At 38.1% G+C, this 14,521-nt stretch overlaps 1 protein-coding gene across 1 annotated transcript in view; it reads right to left on the reverse strand.

The window, feature by feature from the left end:
- Positions 1-2,095: 2,095 nt before the first annotated feature.
- The window catches only part of SMS (spermine synthase), a 28,742-nt gene continuing 16,316 nt past the window's right edge, over positions 2,096-14,521 (reverse strand). The window contains exons 7-10 of the mRNA XM_009706682.1: positions 14,182-14,296; positions 13,555-13,634; positions 4,478-4,593; positions 2,096-2,589 (exon numbers count right to left, since the gene is read on the reverse strand). Coding sequence (XP_009704984.1) covers positions 2,547-2,589; positions 4,478-4,593; positions 13,555-13,634; positions 14,182-14,296 — 354 coding nt within the window. The 3' untranslated portion in view covers positions 2,096-2,546. The remainder of the gene's footprint in view (positions 2,590-4,477; positions 4,594-13,554; positions 13,635-14,181; positions 14,297-14,521) is intronic.

The raw sequence follows: 14,521 nt of genomic DNA on the forward strand, positions 1-14,521 counted from the left end.
ATAGTGCAATCATAACTATTTCCCAACTGGCCTTAAACGTGGAAAACTGATCAGCTATAGCAGTTTGCATATGAGAATTCTAACACAAAGAGACTTGCTTTCCTTTTAAAAAAATCTATACTAGAGCAACAAATAAATAAAGACTGTCAGTGTGTACGTATTTGCTCAGAATCAATTCAGCAACTTAAAAAAATATAATGTTCAGTGTTTGCTGAATTGCTTTATACTGCATCTATCACTTTAAAAACCTATGTTAAAAAAGTTTCAAGAAAAAAGTAATTCTTCCAACACTCTTTATACTGTATCAGCTGAAAGGGAAAGATTTGCAAGTACTGCTGCCTCTCACCTACCAAGACACAACTCGGGTCCCCTGGTCGTTCCAGGAATCAATTACAGAACATCCCCGCACTCCCAACAGCTCTGTGCTCAGGCAGCCTTGGGCAGTGATGCTAAAGGAAAGCACTAGCCTTGGTACAGCAAGCATATTAAGTCATCTTCCAGTTCACAAGTTTCTTTGCCAAAAAACAACCATCCCCACCTGTTGTGATCAATTTCTACATCTATCAAGCTCACTCAAGAACATATATGCTGTAAATCCCATCCCAGTGAATGTCTGTGTGCTTCATTTCACCTACACGAGCAATCACACGAAGAATCAATGGGAATATTCACACTTGCAAAGTTATGGATACATGTAACTTTATCGGACATCTGCATTCACTTGCAGCTACACAATATATGGATTGCAGTCCGGTACTATAAATGAAGGGTCACTACTAGGTTATAGGCAACACTATCAAGGTATTTTCTGGGATGTATACAACAGCTAAAAGACTCAGAAATGCAAGACACTTTTCTCTCCTCCTGTTCAGAGGGAGACTCTACTCTTTGGGAGTATTTAGGGATGCACAAGCTGTAGGCCACACAAGAGTTGTGCCCCATGTACATTAAAGAATTAACATCAGCTGCAATAATTTAAAACAATAAGACTGAAGAATACTTCTACTGGCTCTCCAAACTGAAAGCATTTTTAACAGCACAACTGTACAATACAAAAATAATTACACACCAAATGAAGAGCAAATCTCTGCAAGTTTTCCAGTATCACTCTGGAATTCTACATGGGCTACTCAGATTTCACGAACAGTTTACGTACATGGGAGGCAGTTAACTTCTTTATGATTTAAGAATACAGAACTTAGGAGTGGTTTTTTGGCTTTTGTTGTTTCCATTAACAGTGGAGGGGGGCAGAATCCACTCCCACCAATAAAACTAAGAAAAACGTTGATATTAGGTGTTGAGGGAAAAAAGCATCGTTATGGTTGAGGATTAGAGTGTTTAGGGAAATAGTGCACTTTTTATTCTATCTCAGAAATGTACAGAAATGCACAGAATTGTTATATCCTTCCTATCTCCTTTCAAGCAGGATCTTTTAAACACTGAAGGGGCAGTTTTAGTCAATACATAGCACATTCTTACAAAAATAGAACTTTTCAGACAACATGAGAAACAGTTAAAGAAAAATGCGTTATCTTTCAGAACAAAACTACAATGCAACCTAGCTTCCACTGATCTTTACACTGCAAGTGAATCTAATGCAGCATACATACTTGCCTTAAAACATTCAGTACTGGTGCACATGAATCTAGACCACATCCACATTTCTTTGCCCTCTAAAGTGACCTTTCCTTCTTTAAGAACCTAGTGCTTCCCATAAGGTTCAGGAGTATATACCCACAAGAACCTCATTGCACTCAATTTCTTGCACTGTGGTGAGATGGAAAACCAGCTTTAATTTTCATGCTGATAGAGTTCAAAGTGCCTCTACAATCTACTGTTAAATCCGTATCAAAATTCAAATAATCAATATGGTAGAAGCTAAAGACTCCATGAGGTGAAAGGTTAAAGATTCTCCTCCTGCAGAAGAGATCACAGCAATGACGAATGAAACTAGATTAAATAAAATTTAAGATTAGCTTTCTTTCCTTTGGAATGAGGGATTTGGGGTATCCCTCCAGAAGATTTTTTTTTTTCCTCCTTTCTTTAGTTATGTCTTTCTTTATATGGAAGTACTGCCGTGTTCATTAAAAAACCAAACCCTTCTATCCTTGAAAAGCATCACAGATAAGAGAATCTGGTAGAAAAACAAAGAAACCCAAAACAAACTCCATGGACCACCCTTCAGGATGAAATGCTAAAGATGTCTTTTTTTAATCAATCAGTTGTGAAGATCTACAAAAAATAAAAAGGATCACATTCTAAAGGTTCAGTGCATTCAGCAGCTATATAGTTTTGCTGCTTATTCATCTTTAAGTTGACTTTCAAAAATAACACCCTAGCTCATCAAAATATACATTTTCCATTTGCTTTTAAATTAAAATAATAATAAAAAACATTAAAGAATTCACAATCAATAGCATGACTAAGTTTCAGGATCATCTACAGCATATAATTTAAAGGTTCAAGATGCCAATACGCAGCACGTGGCAGGCCTATATGCTCCATGCAGCATGTATATTTAGGATAATCTCAAATAATCTTGATGTTCAGGCGCCAGTTTGTTTCTTCCAAATTGTGTAGAATACCCATCTGGAGAAAATAAGCAGTTAAGGGGAAAAAAAAGCAAAATTTATAGCACACACTTAAAATGGAAGTCATTCTTTTCACTTATATTTTGATTCCGAAAACTTCTGGTACCTCATAAAGATGGGGCAGATAAAAATCTCAAAAGTGAAATCTCCCTGGATCCTCTTTTTGACTCGACAGTTCAAGAGATTTCAGGCACTAAAATGAATGTCAAAAATGTGTCACATTCTTCAGAAAGAAATAAACCCCTAATTTTTGATTACTTGTCACAATTCTACTGTAAACTATCACATCTCAGTCATCTGTGAAATAGCATGTAGGTATAACCTTCCATTCAGATACATACACCTACTTGGAAATCTAAGTTTCAAGAAAGGCAATAACCTATACCTGAAACACAGGTAAAAGGCTACGAGAAGTCCAAGGTCAAACTAAAAGTAAGAGTAATTTGGGCTAACCTGAAGCCACGAAGATGAATTGTTTAACATTCCTGAACTAATAAAGCCTGCCCCATTTCTCTCAAAGCTGTACACTTTCAACCTCTGCTATACCTATTTAATGGCCAGTTTTAATAAGTTTATTGCTAAAAATACTTCCTATCTGTTAGTTTACTAGAAACATTTAAATGCATTTTTCAAAAGAATGAAGTAGCATTTGCTACTCAATTCATTTAGAAACATTCTGCATGCTTCCAAATAAACAATGCAATAAGTATTTAGAAGACTTTCTGAGGATGCATACTTCAAGTCACATACATGTTGTATTGAGGCCTGGCAGTTGTAAAGGCAAAATTAATTTCACCAGTTTCTCCGAAGTGGTAAGCTACAAGGGCAAATACCTTCATACCCTCTTTCACTTTCTTTTTTGTCTTGAAAACGTTAAGATCAAATCTGAGTTTCACTGGAGAGTTGACAATGAGAAACAGGAGGAGCTTGTTCCAGTCAGTAAGAAGTCCAGAACAGGAGGTTACAGCATTAAACAGTAGCAGGATCAGAGACAGATAAGGGAGGCAAAATGAACACAGAGAACAGAAGAAAGGCTGTGGCAGTGTTTCACACACTTAACATATTATGAACAAGCAGATCCCACAAAGATCTCTCCTGTCAAGAGGAGGACAGCCACAGCAGCCACTACCCTGCAGAAACATTTCCTGGGAGATCACACAAAAGTGGTAAGCACTCAAGGCAAACACAGCCAGTAGAACCACCCTAGAGCAGATGAATACAGCCCTCCAGAGCTAATGGCTTGGAGACAAAGCTTCTAGCTCCTTGTATAACCTGCCTGCCATCCACAAAATGAAGACATTCTGAAGGATTATTTTTAGTAATGGGATGTTGCTGAGAAATGTGTATATGCCTCCTCTTGGAATATTTTTTTCAGTAACACTAACTAGTAATGATTGTTAGGAATCACTTTTTCTCCTCATGAAATCAAGTCTGAGTTGTATGTTCAAAAATAGATCTATCAGATAATATTTAGAGATCTGGATGATGCTGATCTGTATGAAGTCAGTTTGAATGTTTTTTGTGAAAGAAAAAAAGAAAAAGATACAGCCTTGCCAGAACTCCCAGGCAGCATTACCCTCACCATACAGTTTATCCTACATCACAAACCATACACTTGGAAACACTCAAAAACATTAACAAAAACATAGCCTGATCTTGAAAGATGCTGATCATTTCACCAGCTGTGAATTCATGGCACCTTTAAAAAAATAATTCCTGTAATTATCCTCAAAATAAAACTGCAGTAGTTCATTCACTATGAAAAAACAGTAATAGTGTTTAATTAGAACTGCCTTCTTGCACTTGAGTTCATTACCTTCAAGCAATCTAGGTTTGCTTGATCTATTAATATGCACTCTCCACTCTTTTTCAGTCTTTAAGGATACAATTCCATGTAGGAGGGAACGCACACGGTTTCTTTTGAAAACTCCACAGGACAATAAAGCCTGCTAAGCTGTTCTTCATACAGAGTCAGGGCATCGGTCAGATTGATACAGTTTCCCTGAAGAAAAAAGAAAAGTCCCAGTTACAATCCAACAAGTAAGCAAAATTGCAAATGAACATATACATTTTGACAGTAATGCAAGGCTCCCACATACTTCAGAACTAGACCCATGATGTTCTTAGTATTTAATATTTACAAGGCAAATACTGAACAGCTTGTCTTCATTCTGCCTACAGCAAACAATTTATATCTTTTGAAGAAAGAGTAAGTATGGGGGGATTATCTATCTTATTAGTAGAATTAACCATTACATTAGGGCTTCCAGTTAAAACAGACCACCATGTGTTGTTTACCTATAACATCTACCCAATAACCATTTTCTTTACGATTGTTTAAATGTATTAGTAAACAGTATTACAACATCCAGATTTTCTCAATTATTTAACATTGCCTAGGTCTTACAACATTTAAATGTGCTATTAAAAAGCCTACAATCTATTAAACAGATTTTTCCAGAGCAATATGACAAAATAAATCAGATTATACAGAAGTTTGGTGGCTGCAGGCTACATTGTCTTGAGTTTCTGTGTATAATGCTTCCAAAAAGGAAGTGATTCCTATGATACTTTTTTTCTCGGACCCGTGTCTTAATCTCATCTAAGAATACTAGTAGTATCCTTTTGTGAACAAAATAAACATCAGTGCTTAAATTATTTTTTCCTCTAACAGTGCAACTATGAAGTTATCAGACACATTGAGTTCACAGTATTCCTTTCCAAACAAATATTGCCTAAACAAATCATTTCTGGAATACAAACACATCAAGGATTACAAATGGTGAGGAATTAAAAAAAAGAACTCCTGTTTACAAGCACAACCTTGTTCAAAGCTAAGTTAGTCCAAGCAGAAGTTACTGCAACATATACACCTGGGACGCCCATATAGAGAAAGCTCTAATTACGAAAGTGATTATCCCTAATGGGTTTGAAGATTCAGCAAGAAGTGAGCCCACAGAACACCAGACTGAACACAAACTACCCAGCAACAAATGTCAGTTGTGCAAATTTAATTAAAAAAAGCCCTTTCTTGTCAGGTTTCTTGCCTCTTGCTACATGAGTAGGCTAGCTGATACTTTACAACCTCAAATACAATGATCTTAAGAGTGTGGCAAATACAAGTTATTTGGACACTAATTTAAAATGGAGTAAAGTTGAACACTACATGGTATACAAAGTCACCACTGCATGGTATACAAGCTACTCAGCTTTTGCTTTCCAGGTATAAGACACTGACTAAAGACCCACCAAATACAAATGTACTGTTGCTGTGGCACAGCACAGAGACAAGACATTCTGCAATTCTGGTCGAGGGGAAAGATGTTAACGGTTCTTGGCACACTGCTTTTGATCTTTAAAATCCTTGAACTTTGCAAGAAAGAGACAAGAACAAGAAAGCCTAAAGCAGTAGACTCTGCTTATGGAATGGCAGTATCTTCTCTCTACTCTGAATGACTCCTGGAAATGTTTGTGCATGCACACACACATATTTTTGGTTTTTTTCCAATTACTGAATAAGGTATCTTGTCCCTTCCTGCCCTCAGATAACACGTGTAACTTGCATCCGATTGAAAGAATGCAGATGGTTCAACTAAGAAAAAGAGATAGATCTAATTAAAAACTATAACGCTCTCAGTCACAGCTTATTCAATATTTTAAGATTTCTAACTTGAAACGAAGGTCAAGTTCTATAGGACCCCAAGAACAAAGGATTTCTTCAATACTTCAAATATGCCTGCACTACCTACATTTCACACCTGTGCATTGCTCTGCTAACAAGTTGTGATGCTTTTAACTCCAAGAGAACAGTCTTTAAGACAATTGTGTTTTACAGTAACTTCTGCTTTTTGGTGCTCCCAGATTTTTAAAATAATTACATGCACACAGACACAACAGAAAGTTAATTTTCAAAAAGCAAGGAACTAAGATGAGTTTGACCAACAAATACTACCTGTGCTCTTAAAAAGAATGTACAATAGGCAGAGGCCAAAACAAGCAGAGATCTTATTTGAAAACAGTATGTCTGAACAGCTCCATCTACACTGCTTTTTCCTCATAACAACATCAGATGATAATTAGAAACGAAGTGTATAATGCACATTCTGACTTTGGGATTTAAACTATTTTTTCTACTTCTTATTGGTAGGATTTTTTTCCCACAATGTATTTAAAACATCTTTATTTCCAGAGGAAGTGAAGAGACTTCATCCTACTATTCTTCCTCTGAATTTTTTGCATCACGCTCAATGAATTTTTTGCATTGTGCTCAAGTTTTCACAAGTGGAAAAGAAAAATCTCAACCTAAAAAATCCTATACACAACTTCAAAAAATCTTGAAAGCTCTCTTTCAAAAGAACTTGCATAAAACATGTTTGATTATCATTCTGATCATATTCCATGAACAAGCATTTACTTGTTTAGTTGGTAAACAAAGATGACATGTTTTATATTGAATATACTGTATTTGGTTTGGGTATCAGAAAACAAGAGGTTTGTGAAAAGGTAAGAGAGATGAACACTAACTGAGCACAACTGCAAAGCACAACAACGAAAAGACTACTGTAGTACTTGTTTAGTAACCTGTTATTATCCAGGGGACTGTAGCGGTTATTTGGTTCAGCCACCCTTTACTAAACATATAATTTTGTTTCAACATCAAACTGAATGGAGAAGAAAGCTAAAAAACAACCTGTGTGTTGAGTCAAATTACCTAGCAGTGTTTTCTATTTATGGAGTATACCACTATTACAGAGGAAGTCTGACAGGATACACAAGAAGATAAAAGCATCCACAGTTTCCCAACCTGTCGCTTCAGTATTTCATCCTTTCCCCTTTCTCCAGCAAGAGACAAATCACTGCAGACAGCGTGGAGAACAAATTACAGGAACAATGAGACAGGCCAATAAGCAATTTTTACTTTTCAAACCCAAAACTCCCCAATCTCCAAATCAAGATTTTACCTAAAGGTTCAGATATCCCGCCCAGCTGTTCTATTAACCTCTCCTTGTGGACAAGCACCACAGGATTTCATAGCTCTGCACAGTTACCATTTTTTTGGTAATTATTTAGCTTTATACAACAAAAAGCTAAGAATTCAAAAAAATCAAATCTACAAAACTTAGATGAACTTATTTCAATAAAGAAAAAAGTTATTTAAAAATCACTATTATTAACACCCTTCTGTAAGAAGTGACCAGTTTTATTAAAGACTAGCATTGATAACGATGTCAATCACACTTAGATGTTCTTGTATTGCTAAAACATGACACAGGGAACCAAGCCCAGAATGCAATACAGTGATCAGTTTAATAACCTGTGTTCATTTTAACTCCCTCTGCCTAATAAAAGTAGTTATGTGGTAGAGTAAGTCATTTTTTGCTCTGAACAGTCAACATATTCTCAAACAATAATACTGAACGGTGTTTAATAAGGTTCAAATCTGATGACTCAATTATACCTTTTCTAAAGGGAAATAAGCAAAATCAGACTTTCTTTTTTCTCCCACAGTTCAGTCAATTTTCAACATATACAAAAACCCTACCGAACTCCTGTGCCTGCCCCCCCTTACTTAATCTTTGCTCTATATCAAACAATTTTAAAGATAAGAAATGGAGGAATGCTGAAAACTTTTTCTCCTTAACAAGCACCTGACACAAAAGTATTTGAGATAGTTCTAAACTTTGGGATTAACTGATCTGTATTTATAAGATCTTGTTTAAGACTGACAATTCCTGAACTCTTTCACAGCCTTTGCAGTCTGAGTCTGAAGTGCGTGCAAGCACGTCAACAGCTCCTGCCTATCTCCCAACATTAATTCTGGACTTTCACAAGGCATATGTTCTATAGCGCCATGGGTTTAGTTTTCAGGTTTCTACAGCACAATGCCCAAACTTAAATACAGTTCTGGGCAGACAATAAAAAACATTCCTTAAAATAAGTAGTAAAGAAATAGCTTGTTTAAATTAACCCTATAAGTTCCAGTTAACTTTACCCACCTATAAAGGGGATGTGTCCATCAACTGGTTACAGGCTGAATTTAAGGCCACTATGCTTCCTCCAACCTTAGAAAGTAAACCAGTGACCTGAAAGCAGATGGAAGGGTCCATTTCCATCCTTGCCCATTTCTTATGCATCACTCTTACATGTCTTGCTCTACATGTCACTGCTACTGGACACCCTAGTCTGTGATAGTATACCAGAGAAGTTTACTTTTTTTAAATTTAACAGGGTTTTCTATTTTTGGCACTTGTCATTACAAAATAGAGTTGAACAGAGCCAAGGTTGGGGTTCCTTTTTTTCCCTTTCTCACTTCAGAGCGACTAAGAAGCAACAAGATACATAGAGTATGAAAGACCTAGCATCAAAGCTAGGTTTGAGTTTTGGGTGACAGGGATGGCTTTTAAGGAGACAACGGAGGCAAACCTGACTGAAGGATCTCCGCTGGCCAAATGATCAATTAATTTAAAACTGAACTCTCAGTAACACAAGGAAATGAAACATCTGTCCCTTACAGACTCCCAAACTGCCAAGAAATCACACAGGCTCACACAGGGACATGGATCAATTCTTCCAGCCTCCTTTCACATGGCAGTCAAGGAGAAGTACATTCCCTCTTTGGAAGTGCTAATTAGGAAACCCACACAGCAGCCAAAAAAAGGAGTGTAAGTATGGAGCAACATCATGGTGGTCCGGACACTTAGAGGGCAGGGCCATGCTGTATTAAAGAGCAGTCAGGAAGTGACAGCTTGGTGAAGGGCCACATCTGCGTGTGGGAGACATCTGATCCCCGGCACCAGTAGTTAGTGCTGTTTACTGGAACCCAAAACCGGGAGTGGTCTGAGACAGTTTCTATCCTGCTGGGGTTGGATGACCCAGACTAGGAAGGAACAAATTCCTGTTCAGAGGTATTTTTAAAGGTCCACTTCATAAACAGGCTAAAAATGATAGCCTGCTCAACCTCAAAGGATTAGATCAGCAGAGCAAAAACGTAGCACAGAAAAAGGCATTGTCCTAGCTACACGTAATCCACCGACACAGAGACCTTACAACCTTACAATCAGTCTCTGCATCTGACAGAGCAGTTTCCCAGCTGTTGGGTGAATCCTCACGTGCTACTTGGAAGGCACAGAGTAGTGATGGTTCAGAAAAAACACACAAACATCACACTAGTATCTACATGTATTTCACTGAAGTTGAAAAAAACAAAACACTTGGGCAATCTAAAAATCATACTGGCTTTTAGAAGGTCCAATAACACTGACACTTAAGATGTTCAGAAACAAGTCACTGGGAAGGTCCATTAGAGATGGATACACCAAGTTCTTACACCCTCCTCACCACCCCGACTCCTCTCCGCTACGATGGCTGGGAACCTGCCCCTGTACCTGGCTCCCCTTAGAGAAGGCAGCACTGAGCACCTCAGATCCAGACCCATATTACATTCCTAAACACTTCAAACACCAGCTTCAGAAGAAGGAAGAACAGAAATAGCACAAGCCACATGACCCTGAAGCATCAGAGTAGTGGGATTATGTTCAACAACAAGATTTTGCAAACAAGCCTCAAGTCTTACAGACAGGGCTGCAAGTTCTGCAGGCTAAAGGTCCTAAAGTTCACCTCTCTGTCCAGGTCTTACGTAGGTTGTAAGACTCTCAATATGGATGATGCAGCTAAAAAAGCAAGGACACGAAAAGCAAGGCTGTTACTCATACAAGGCAGTTTTTGTTCTCGTTGCGATTACTATTTGTGGACGCACTGAGCAAGTATGGAGGCATTCCCCCGCCCCCCGATATACTTCAGCACAGACTTACAGCAGCAGAGAATGAGATACATAAACTGCACTTTCTATCTTTCCAGAGTGGAAACAGGCAAAAGGTCCCTCCTCTTCATCCTAAAATTGGCCACGTATGTTCCTGCATCCCCTGGGAATACGAATAAATAGGCTGAAAAACCTTTCACGGGCAGAACCGGTAACTGTTAACAAAGGGCTAGTCAATACTAGTGACCAGTCTCCACCTGGTGGTGACAGCATATTCTGCATTAGCCTTTGGAGACCCCTTTGAGGATCACCACGGCATCTCGAAGGAACAGCCTGGTGCGTTCAGAGTAGCACGCCAAAAAAATAATTCTTTTGATAATCTCAGATAAATTATACCTAGAGTTAGACAGCTCTAGACCCTGCCTGCTGATAATTCATGTGCTGAAGAGAACATTTTCCAAAATTTGTGCAAAGGTCAATAAAGAGGTAATGAGCATTTCCATTTATTTTTCCCAGCAGTGGTATTTAGAGAGTCAGGCAGCAATACAGTATTTGAAAGGCTCGCATTCTGTGAACAGAATTCCACTTTTGAGTAAAGCATTGAAATAACTGACACTAAGACGACGCACAAGGTAACCTCTGCAAGCAGAACTATCAGAGGACAGGCTACAAACCACAGAGGACAGAAGTTTCAAGTGTTAGTACAACACAATGCCAAGGGCAGAAGCCACTGTAGCTACTGGCCAGTGGCCAACAGGACAGTGACCCTTTTGCAGCATCTGTCCTATGAGACATTTCCTCATCATAGCAAAGGTCAGGCTCCAACAAATAAGTAGGTATTCCCCTCAGTTGCTTTTCTTGATATTTAACGTATTTTATGTTTTAGACAAGCACTTCAAGAAACCCTGGGGTGGGGAGGCACAAAGTCCTGGATTTTAAAAACACACGACTGCCTTAAAAGGCATGTGATTCCTTCAGCAAGTAAACCACAGCCTGCTACCTAAGGTAAGCATCCTGGAAGCAGACAGTTGGAACAAAAGGAACTTAAATTTCCAACAGAGGTAAAAACCCTAGCATTTAACAGCTAGCACAGTGTTCAAAACCACTTATGACTTCCCAGTTTGTGACTAAGCTCAGCTACCAAAGTCGGCAGTGGTCATTTTGAACTTCTGTCCATAGTCTAACCCAACCCTTTGGACATCCAGCTTCAATTAGTTTAATTCAAAACCTAATTTAAAGAAAGTTATAGACAGCTGATTTTATTTAAAGCACCCCTAAAAGTCTGTTCTTCCTCTGATTAGGCTGAGTTTTCTGAGGGTTTTCCTGTATTATTTTTAAAAATCAGCCCAAAGGGGAAGAGGCTACCCAGACCATCTGATGGGCTGGGTAGTGTATCAGTAGATACATCAAAAGCTCTGATAGCTGCTTGCCCCAATATTAATTTTCCTTTTTTCAGCATCCCCAGGACGACTAAGTTGCCAGAGCACATTGCTTCTATACTCCAGCCCTTTCACTGCTACCTGTTAGCCAGAAGTCCAAATTCAAGCCACTTCAGTTTTAATATTGTTTCTTTCCCATCCTGCCATGTCCCACCTCGTTGCTTTGGGACCGTGAAACCAATATTGCAGCATTTCACAACGTCTTAAACCCACCAGGGCCAGTTCAGCACTGCTGTCCTTGCTTCCTGTGCAAGCAGAGATGCCAGGGAGCCCAGTCACCTCCTCCCACCAGGGCAGGGCAGGCAGCAGGGCTGTGCCAGGCTCAACCACCACTGCTTCCAGCTGACACCAAATCACCTCCTGGTACCCTGGCTGCAGCACAGCCACCACTCCAGCCAGAGTACTTCTGCAGAGCCCGACAGGTACCTGTCTGCAGGCAAACATTTACATCCATCCTCATAGTCAGCTACATCCCTCCTAATAAAGTCAGTTCGTCTCACTGTGTATGTTACAAGTATGACAGCTGCAACACAAATGCTTGCTCTGTCCAAAAGATGCAGTGTCCTTTCAATATCAAAGTCTGTCAAATATTTCCACTATCAACAGAATAGAAAAGCCATTAAGATTTAGTGTGATACAACCATATTAGTCATATCTTACATTTCAACCACAAGATAATTTATCTTGTCCATACAACCACAGCATTTTAAAATAAAGCAGCACATGAAAGTTGCCAGAAGCCTCATTCTATGAGTTTTGCATTTCTTTATGAAGTTGTCAAATTTTACAGTAAACCAGTTCCTTTACACACCTCAGAAACTCTATGCTGATAGGAATAGAGTTCAAATGCATAACTTTAGCTAAGTTATTTCAGATCTTCACATGGTTATTTCAAAATGTCATAGTTAGATGCTCCACACATCAGAAGACTAGTTAAGGTACAGGCATGACAAAAGAAATATGACTTCAGAGACTTATACTTCACACAACCATCTGCTGGGTCTTGACACATTTGTGTACAATGGCACACAGCTCTATGGCATTCCAAATTCAGTATTACACACAAAGTATCTTCAGATGAAAGTCATACTACAATTATATCATCCATGAGGTGGCTATACTGTAGTAAGCATTCAAATCTTAAATTATTTAATTTTTAAGTAGAGTTGCATTAAAAGTTTCATACACAGGGACAAAAATATTATTATGACTATAATGTACTTCAGAAAATGCCAAGCATTGTAATAAACATTCAAATGTTCAAAATCCATTTTGCAGAAGCCAAACCAGTGACTTGCATTGGGAGTGGATAGCAAGCAAAAACAGTATTTACTCCCAAATGACTAGTTTTCTCATCGTATTGCACCTATGTCAAATTCTTACACCTTTATGGATGACAAATTTTCATGTCTTACACTCTACAACTGGAGACATTAGCTTAAAGAACATGTATCTGTTTTATAAAGTACATCTATTCTGCTTTTCCAAGAATTGCTGAAAGCTAAAATATTCTGTAGTATGCCTAGTTGATTCTTGAAATTATGCTTTTAAATTCAAAGACACAAGCGCTACAAATTCACCTGAAATAATGAAAAAAGACAAGTCAGTTAGCAAAGCCCAAATTTCACACAAAAATCCCTAATGAGTCATTAAAAGGAGAAAAACAGCTTGCTACTAGATTTTGTTGGTTGGTTTGGTTTTGTCCTCTTCCTTCTTTTTACCTGAAAAACACAGATTGCAATACATATACAGCCAGATATCATACCTGCGTGAAGTATTTTCCATCTTGTTTCAGGACCTTCATTGAGAGGTCAAGAATCAACCGCAGAAATTCCCATGTGGAATCTGCACATAGAGTAGGATTTAAAAACAGAACAGCACATCACTGGCTTTGTTCACTATTACATATTCAAGACTTGCAACTTATCTACTGTTTAAAAAGTAGATATCCTATACCTTTAAAAATAATCACAACAAGCCAACAAGGAAAAACAACAGTAAAAACCCCACATAACTCATGCACTACGGCAATGGTGATAGAAGTCTCATGTTTTTCTTCACAGGAATTTTCTAGATCTTTCCAAGAAATTAAAGACTAGGGAAAATTTACTGGAGTGTGATCTCCCCAAATACCTTCAAGAATTACACAAGTTCATACTAATCTGGAACAAGACTACAGTTTAAAAAAATTTTAGGCACTTGCTGATTTTTTCTAACATTCAAGAAAAATTCAAAGATGACATGTGTTACTATCATTCTTTACCTCTCAGATTTGCTATTAAAAAGGCAAAAATCAGAGCATTTTTGTTGCAAACTATGAACTATTATGCAGTAGAGGGGCAGAAATGCAGAAAATCTTCAAAAAATTAGTAAAATAAATCAGAAGATTAACCTTCTTCTGGAGATGTGGAGATTGGAACAGCCGTCAGATCATTAATTACATAATCAAACATCCTCCCTTCTTTGGCATACCTCTTCAGTACGGGGATACAGTCTTCAATCAGAACCTGTAAGAACGAAAATACTGTATCTAGTCCTCAAAATCCCCTAAAACTGACCAGGTAAAAGGAGCAAATGCGGAATCACAGGAATTAAGAGAAGGGGAAAAGTACAAAATTAAATATGTACTTAATTTTAGGCTCCATTTTCAACTTTTTACATAATATAAAAAGTAGGAACAGCTGTAGGAATTATGGCAATGACAACATAGGCACTACAGGACTGCATTTCCT

This window comes from Cariama cristata, unplaced genomic scaffold (genome assembly GCF_000690535.1).
Source record: "Cariama cristata isolate BGI_N322 unplaced genomic scaffold, ASM69053v1 scaffold16260, whole genome shotgun sequence".
NCBI lineage: Eukaryota > Metazoa > Chordata > Aves > Cariamiformes > Cariamidae > Cariama > Cariama cristata.